We start from the raw sequence: 8,950 nt of genomic DNA on the forward strand, positions 1-8,950 counted from the left end.
AGTTTTATTCCACTGGATGAATATACCAGTTGGTTTATCCATTCATGTACTGATTACTGGTTTTTTGTTTCCAGTTTGTGGAATAAATTCATGAATAATGCTGCTATGAACATTCATATACAAGTTTTTGTGGGTAATTTCCTAGGGCTGGAAATTGCTGGGACATAGCGTAGGTATAAGTTTCACTTTATAAGACACTACTAGTATACGCTCTATTTGTCATCTTAGGACCTCTGTTTACTCGTTCTTTCGATCAACCACTCCCTACAGCATTCAGTATTTATAATTTATGAATTCTAGGTCTCTCCTCAAAATTCTTATAAAGAGAAGCTTCCACTCTCCTCTCTATTCTCTATTTTAATTATATGTTGATCCCTTATCTCATTTAGGTTTGAGGGGAAAAAAGTCATTAAGTGTCTTAAAATGGCACCAAACCCACTTATTCTCCCCCTGTGTCTTCTCCAAGAGTTCGTGGGACTTTTGAGCCCAGGTATACACACTATTTTTCCTAATTCCTCCCATTTTGTTTTCTTCTCTAGGTCCCCTGTGCTAGGATCCCCAGGTCACTGAGCACAGCCTCCCCCAGTAAGCTCACCATTGTTATGTAATAGCTTCCACCACCCGCTTCATCCTCCCCAAGGTGCCACGCCTTCAGCCTCTCTCTGCTCTGTTCATGACTACACTGCTAGAAAAGTTGCTGTTTCAGGGATAGTCTTGCCTGCCTCCCACTTGACTGCAGTTTCTTTGGTCACAGGCTCCCTCACTCATGGGACCTGCCTGGGCCCAGGCCCACCCGACAGGTGATCTCTGGCTGCCTCTGCTCTGGCTGCTCCTGTCTCCAGTCTGCTGCTCCCATGCCCCACCGGGATGGCGCTTCACTTCCTCTGAAGTTGTGATCCCCAGGAAGGTCTCCCACAGAGTGGGTGGAGCTGACATACAAGGCCAGCTTTCCTACAAGATTCACTTCAGGGGCCAAAGACACGTGGTTCACCTGAAAGTCAAGAAGAGCTTGCTGCCCAGACATTTTCCTGTTATCACCAATAACGACCAAGGTGCCATGCAGGAGGACCACCCCTTTGTCCCCCGGGACTGTTACTACTACAGCTACCTGGAAGGGGTTCCTGGGTCCATGGGCACACTGGACACCTGCTATGGGGGTCTGCGTGGCATGCTGCAGGTGGATGACTTCACTTATGAGATCAAACCACTGGAGGCTTCTTCCAAATTTGAGCATGTCATTTCTCTGCTTGTGTCAGAAAAAAGATCAGCAGAGGTGGAAAGGTGTACGATCGAAGAGGAAGATACAAATCAAGCATATGAAGAGGCAACACTTGCTGAAACTCCTAGAGCAGCCCCTGTGTATTTGTGGTGGCCACATAGGAAATACTTAAAAATTCACTACACGGTTTCTAACTCATTAGTTGTTAGAGATAATAATCAGACACATATAGTGGAGAATGTAGTGATTATAAACAACATATTGCATAGTATTTTCAAACCAGCTCATTTAGATGTCCTCATACGTGTTATGTGCATATGGGATGGTGTGGATAGAATGGATTTATATAATTGGGCTAGTGCTTCTGCAGCTATAACTGAATTTGGTTTGTGGAAATGGTGGGAATGGTTTCAAGAAATTCCTCATGATACTTCATTACTTCTTACAGGCCATAAAATCAATGGGGCCACATATTTTTCCCACCATGATGGAATATGCTACCCCAATTGGGGAGCATTATTTGTAACTGTACCAGATTATCACATATTTTTAGCTGCAACTATTTCAGCACATGTACTAGGTCATAGCCTCGGCTGTCATCATGACACACCTGATTGTCATTGTTTTCGGAGAGAAAACTGTGTCATGGCTCCTGAGCCTGGTCTTCTAGATATGCTGAGCAATTGTACATATGACAAACTGCATCGACGGGTTTCCACTTGGGATCCTTGTTTGAGTGTACAAAATGTAGCTTACAGAAATTTTCCTTATATAGCTCCTCGTTGTGGTGACAAGATCATAAATCATCGGGAAGAATGTGACTGTGGCTCCTTCAAATCTTGTTCTGATGATAAATGTTGTGAGACCAATTGTGCCCTCAGCGCTGGCAGTGATTGTAGTATAGGAGATTGCTGCATTGGCTGTAAGTATGCTCAACCTGGAACGGTTTGCAGAGACATGGCTGGTATTTGTGATCTACCAGAATACTGTAGCGGGGAAACAAATTTCTGTCCAAATGACTTTTATATCCAGGATGGAACCCCATGTTCACCATTAGCTGTTTGTGTGAGAGGAAACTGTAGTGACCGTGATATGCAGTGTCAATCCCTTTTTGGCTACCAAATAAAAGATGGTTCGCCAGCATGCTATACAAAATTGAATGTAATAGGTGACCGATTTGGGAACTGTGGCGTGAGAGTGACAGGAGGAGGAGGAAGAAATGTTCCATGTGAAGGTGATGATGTTTTTTGTGGATTGCTACATTGTAGTAATGTCACCCAAATTCCTGGTGGAGGAGAGCACACTACATTTCGTCATATAATAGTACAAAAAGAAAAATGCTTTGGATACGATGCACACCACGGGACAGAAGTGCCAGACATGGGGCTTGTGGTGGATGGTGCAACATGTGGGCCAGGAAAATTCTGTTTAAGACAGAACTGTACTTTTTATGAAGACATGGGTTTTGACTGTGATGTACAGAAATGCAATTTCAGAGGGGTGTGCAACAGCAAGAAACACTGTCACTGTCTGCACGGTTGGAAACCACCATCATGTGAAGAGAGAGGATCAGGTGGTAGTACAGATAGTGGCCCTCCACCTGACAAGGAACTAGGTCTTCGAGCTAGAATGGTATTTAGTGTAAACAAGAGACTAATTCTACTGCTTTTTCGTTTAATTCTTTTGGTGCTTTCAGTAGTTGGTGGTGCCCTTTCACAATTAGAAGAAACTCTAGAAGAGAGAAAAGTGGAAAAAATTGTTGAAGAAGGCAGCGCCCCTGAGCCCAAATAATACTAATTGGAATGCACAAAATGGAGAAAATCACATTGGCCCTTGCTGGGAGAAATAGTCAATAATCGCTCTGGTGATTACATAATCCTATAGCTATTCTGAGGTGGTCATCTTGAAATAAAATGACTTGGCAAGTAAAAATGGGTCTGCGTGTTTAAATTCATTTAACATTTCATGTCTGGTCACATTCTTACTATTCCTATAGATGATAGAAGGAATTCTTGGATTCACTAACGAGAGGACCTGTGCTCATTTAAAATGTGGATTCTAGTGTTTTATGGACATGCCTGTAGCAAATCTTGTTTACATTGGTACACACTTGTTTAACAGTTTATTGGACTTTTTCCCAATTGCTTATGTACTAAACTTTTGTGATCTGTTCATTTTTTTCCTAGTGTTAAATAAGCATAAGAAGAAACGTTGACAGATACAGTAGGAAGACACAAAAGTTTTGTGTCATAGGCACGTGAATGTCAACAGTAGTTCAACCACCTGCTAAGTACATGATCTGGACAAAGTTTTAGGCTTTCAGAGATTCAGCGTTATATGTCACATGTTACATTGACAGAGGGAATTTACTTTTCCAGAGTTTTGTGACGATCAGTGGAAAGCAACTAAGAAGGGCCTGGAACACGTTAGGCGCTTAATAGATGCTAACTCTATCATTCTCATTATTGTCTTGGGTTGTGCTAAACTTGGGGTGTTCCAAATATAAAGCCTTGGCCTTGTATCTTTACTGTAAAACCATCACATGAGGAGCTGTTGATCACTGATATATCACTTCTTAAGGCCTCCAGTTATTAATGTCGCAGCATTCACATTCAAAACCTCAGGAATTGCCTAAGCACAGCCTGTCTATAAAGTACAGGGTGGAACTGACTGTCTGATAGATGCACGGAGACAAGAACTTAGGAAGAAAGAAAGAGGACACAGGCATTTCAGAAATAATGCAGTAGAACAGGGTCTGATAGGTGATAGGTGTTACATTCATGCTGTTTCAATGCCTCAGGCCTCGGATCAAATCTCTTTCTGAAAATATGGAGTCTAGATGAGGGTAGTTACCGAAGGAGGGCGGAGGGATGCATCAGTTGAGGACCAACAGGATTGCCACTCTACGATATTGTGATTTGTCCATCTTTTACAGAGCTCTCTTGACCAGCGTTTCTTGTCCAGGTGGCTTAGCTGGTAGAGTGATTTGGATCTTCATCCATGAAGAAGCTGAGTCCCCGTGTACTATGCCCTTGTCAAACGTGGGTTGCTGCATTTGCACGTGGCACCAGTATCCACTAAAAATGACGTAGGATAACCGTTTACTAACAGGGTTATTTCTTGCTGATCCAAAGGCAAAGCTCAAACTAGAGAGTGTCTTCTAGGAGGGGAGTCCTTTTGTTTTGATTTGAGCAGTCCATTTGTCAAAGTATGATAACTGTGGGCCCTGTAACCTTTTTTCTTTCTTTATTTCCATTTGTCCACTATCTGCTCATATCCTTATTGATCTGTTGTACCTTCACAAAGCTGTTTAATTTTTGGTACCATAAATTTGAGTGTGTGTGGTTTTTCTCTTTGGTTATCCTGTTATCTCCAAAATGGTGAACTAAGTGTTTTAACCTGAGGATGGGTGTGGTCTGCCAGTCTGTTTTATGTTTCTAAATAGCATTTGATATTTCAGCTTATAGGCCATAATTTTTAAATTGGTGGCTGTGTCATGCCAAGGCCTAACAAGAGTGTTCCTTAAGAGCGGTTTCTAATTGGTGCTAGATATTTGAGACAGATTCACTACATTCTAGTCAACAAGGTTGGATTATTCCCAGTCAACACAAGGGCAGAAACGCTCCAGGTTAACCTTCAAAAGATCTTTTTCCCTATTTCTAGGGCTTTAGCATATCAAGAAAGAGTGAAGTTCCAGGACAAAGATGAGAGGGAGCTGGAGAAGGTGAGGAAGAGGAGCAAGGGGTCTGAAAGGAAGATAGGGATCAGCTTAGGAGGGAGGTCAGAATGGAGTGGGGTTATGAGAGACAGGAACAGAGGTGGACAGAAGGGACAAGGTCTTTGGGAGGGGAAGAAAGTGGAAGTTTTTTAAAAGAGGCCTGAGACGAAGTCAAGATGGCAGCATAGGCAGACTCTGAACTCACCTCCCATGGACACAGCCAATTTACAACTACTCGTGGAAAAATTACCCCTGAGACAGAACTGAAAACTGGATAAGAGGAACTCCTGCAACAAATTGAGGTAGAAGAGGCAGAAACTCCCTTCTGGAGAGGAAAAATGCCGCCTTCACAGGCCGCAGCGCCTCACGGCTGCCCAGGAGCAGCCCAAAGGTACGCAGCCCTCCCTGGAGGCATGGGGCCCCGAGCCGGGGAGTGCCCCCACTGTGGGCATTTTGTGGACCCAACACAATCGAGACGAGTGGCATAATATCTGACTTTGCCTGCCACTAAAACATTGGGGAGTACTTCCAGAAAAGCTGGTTCACAAAGAAATTAAAACCGGCTCTTAAAGGGCCCACATGCAAACTCACCCGTTTCAGAAAGCAACCTAAAATCACCAGAAAGAAAGGTGCACAGTGCTTTGGTGAAAAGTGACTCACCTAATAGGCCCTGAATGCATCTCGGTGAGAGGTGAGACCTCTCCAAGGACTGGGACATTGGTGGAGGCCATTGTTGTGGCCTGGTGTGGGCGTAATGACACAGACACTGTTGGAGTTCTCTCTGGGGCCTGCTGGCCCGGGGTCTGCCCCAGCCGCTAGAGCACCGATTTGGTCCAGCTCGGCCAAGGCAGGCAGCCCACCCTGGAGACTGGCCCCACCAAACAGCGGGCCCTTGGGAACTTGTGGGCATGCATAGATTGGTGACTGGATTCTCTGCAGCCTGGCAACTGAGCCGACTTCCGTGGGGAGGGGCGTGCACAAAGAGCAGGTGGATAGTGTGGGGCGGTGGTGGAGTGTGTGGGGCTCCCACCGTGGAGAGACTGGGTCCACTTTGGGGGGTTGGGGCACGCACAGGGGGCAGGACTGTGTTGACTGTGTGTGTGGACCTGTGGGCGGCGGGGCTTGTCAGCTGCAGAAGTCTTGTGCTTCTCAAAGACCCACATAGGGGGTTTGCCCCACCTTCCAAAGCCTGAAACAATTGGGTGCTCCCGTGCCTGAGGCCAGGCCCACCAAGCTGCAATCCTCAGAGAGCTGACAAGAGACCTAAAGGCTGGAGGCTTATAGCGATTGTAAGGCCCTGAGGCTAACAACCTGCCACACTGGGGGCCTACTCACTTAAAAGAAATACTGCAACACAAATGTGGTATTAGAACTTGCAGCCAACTGTGCTGGGGCTCCCCACACCTCATAAAGAGACTGAAGGGCCCACAACAACTACAAGCAGCTGAGCATTACAGCAGCTGGCCAGGAGCATAACTCGACCTCCTTGGGTGCCTACAGGGAGAGCAAACAGGCCACAACAGAAGGACACATGTAGCCCACATAGGGGTCACCCCTGGAACATTGAAAACTGAGGGACGCACACCAGAAGCCTCCTAAGGCATCACTTACATAAGGTCACCTATCCAAGAGCAGGAGACGTAGCTGACCTACCTAATACGTAGACACAAGCACAGGGAAAGAGGCATGAGGACGCAAAAGAATACATTCCAAGTAAGGGAACAGGACAAAACCCCAGAAAAGGAACTAAGTGAAACAGAAATGAGCAACCTACCCAACAGAGAGTTCAAACAAAGAGTGTTAAGGATGCTCATTGATCTGGGGAGAAGAATAGATGAACTTAGTGAGAATGTCAACAAAGAAATGGAAGATATAAAAAAGAACCAATCAGAAATGAAGAATACAATACTGGAAATGAAAAATTCACTAGAGGGACTCAAAAGCAGAGTAGAGGATACAGAAGAATGGATCTGTGAGCTGGATGAAAGACTAGAGGAAATTACCCAAGCTGAACAGGTACAAGAGAAAAGAACTAAAAGGAGTGAGGACAGCCTAAGGGACCTCTGGGACAACATCAAGCACACTAACATCCATGTTTTAGGTGTCCCTGAAGGAGAAGAGTGAGACAAAGGAGCAGAGAATCTATTTCAAGAAATAATAGATGAAAACTTCCCTAACCTAAGGAAGGAAACAAACATCCAGGTACAGGAAGCACAGAGAGCCCCAAACAAGATAAACCCAAAGAGGCCCACACCAAGACACATCATAATCAAAATGTCCAGAACTAAAGATAAAGAGAGAATCCTAAAAGCCGCAAGAGAAAGTCAAGTTACATACAAAGGAAACCCCATAAGGCAATCAGCTGACTTCTCAGCAGAAACCTTACAGGCTAGAAGAGAGTGGCACGATATATTTAAAGTGCTAAAAGGAAAAAACTTACCGCCAAGAATACTGTACCCAGCAAGGTTATCATTCAGAATGGAAGAAGAGATCAAAAATTTCCCAGACAAGCAAAACTTAAAGGAGTTTGTCACCAAGAAACCAGTGCTACAAGAAATGTTAAAGGGACTGATTTAAGGGGAAAAGAGAAGACCGCAAATAGGAAAAATTATCTATTTCCAAGATAAGAGGGTAATGGATACAAATGCACAAAAAAGAGGTTAGATATGATATCAAAAACATAAAAGGAGGGAGGAGGGGAGTTAAAGAGTAGAGCTTTCAGACAGAGGTCAAACTCAAGAGACCATCAACTCTGTATAGAAGAAGAAAGGAACAGAGAAGGACTACTAAAACACTGAGAAAAAAAAAGTTAAAAAATGGCAGTAAGTACATACTTATCAATAGCTACTTTAAACGTCAATGGACTAAATGCTCCAATTAAAAGGCATAGCGTGGCTGATTGGATAAAAAAACAAGACTCATATATATGCTGCATAGAAGAGACACACTTCAGACCTAAAGACACTCACAAACTGAAAGTGAAGGGATGGAAAAAGATACTCCACACAAATGGCAATGAAAAGAAAGCTGGGGTAGCAATACTCATATCAGACAAAATACAACTTAAAATAAAAACTGTAAAAAGAGACAAAGAAGGGCATTACATAATGATCAAGGGAAAAATCCAACAAGAGGATATAACACTTGTAAATATCTATGCACCCAATGTAGGTGCACCTAAATATATAAAGCAATTATTAACAGACATGAAAAGAGAAATGGTCAGTACCACAATAATAGTAGGGGACTTGAACACTCCACTTACACCAACGGATAGATCATCCAAACAGAAGATGAATAAGGAAACATTGGCCTTATATGACACCAGAACAGGTGGACCTAGTAGATATACACAGAATATTCCATCCAAAAACCGAAGAATACACGTTCTTTTCAAATGCACATGGAACATTCTCCAGGATTGATCACCTATTAGGCCACAAAACAAGTCTCCATACATTTAAGAAGATTGAAATAATACCAACCATCTTTTCTGACCACAATGGTATGAAACTAGAAATCAACTATAGGAAGAAAATCAGAAAAGCCACAAATATGTGGAGAATAAACAAAATGCTACTGAACAACAACTGGGTCAAGGAAGAAATCAAAGAAGAAATCAAAAAATACCTGGAGACAAATGAAAATGAAAATACGACATGCCAGAATTTATGGGATACAGCAAAAGCAGTTCTAAGAGGGAAGTTTATAGCAATACAGGCCTATCTCAACAAACAAGAAAAATCTCAAATAAACAATCTAACAATGCACCTAAAGGAACTGGAAGAAGAAGAACAAACAAAGCCAAAAACCAGTAGAAGAAGGGAAATAATAAAAATCAGAGCTGAAATAAATGAAATAGAGACAAAAAAAATAGAAAAAATTAATAAAACCAAGAGATGATTCTTTGAAAAGATAAACAAAATTCACAAACCTTTAGCTAGACTCACCAAGATAAAAAGAGAGAAGGCACAAATAAGTAAAATTAGAAATGAAAGAGGAGAAATTACAAC

General features: G+C 43.0%; 1 protein-coding gene across 1 annotated transcript; it reads left to right on the top strand.

Annotated features, from left to right (window-relative positions):
- Positions 1 to 513: 513 nt before the first annotated feature.
- LOC106801205 (disintegrin and metalloproteinase domain-containing protein 20-like) lies at positions 514 to 5,934 on the top strand. The gene has a single exon (XM_014784347.2). The coding sequence runs from the start codon at positions 767 to 769 to the stop codon at positions 3,008 to 3,010; it is 2,244 nt and encodes a 747-aa protein (XP_014639833.1). The 5' UTR covers positions 514 to 766; the 3' UTR covers positions 3,011 to 5,934.
- The last annotated feature ends 3,016 nt before the right edge of the window (positions 5,935 to 8,950 follow it).

This window comes from Ceratotherium simum, chromosome 24, assembly GCF_057802395.1.
Source record: "Ceratotherium simum simum isolate JZ-2026a chromosome 24, ASM5780239v1, whole genome shotgun sequence".
Classification (NCBI taxonomy): domain Eukaryota; kingdom Metazoa; phylum Chordata; class Mammalia; order Perissodactyla; family Rhinocerotidae; genus Ceratotherium; species Ceratotherium simum.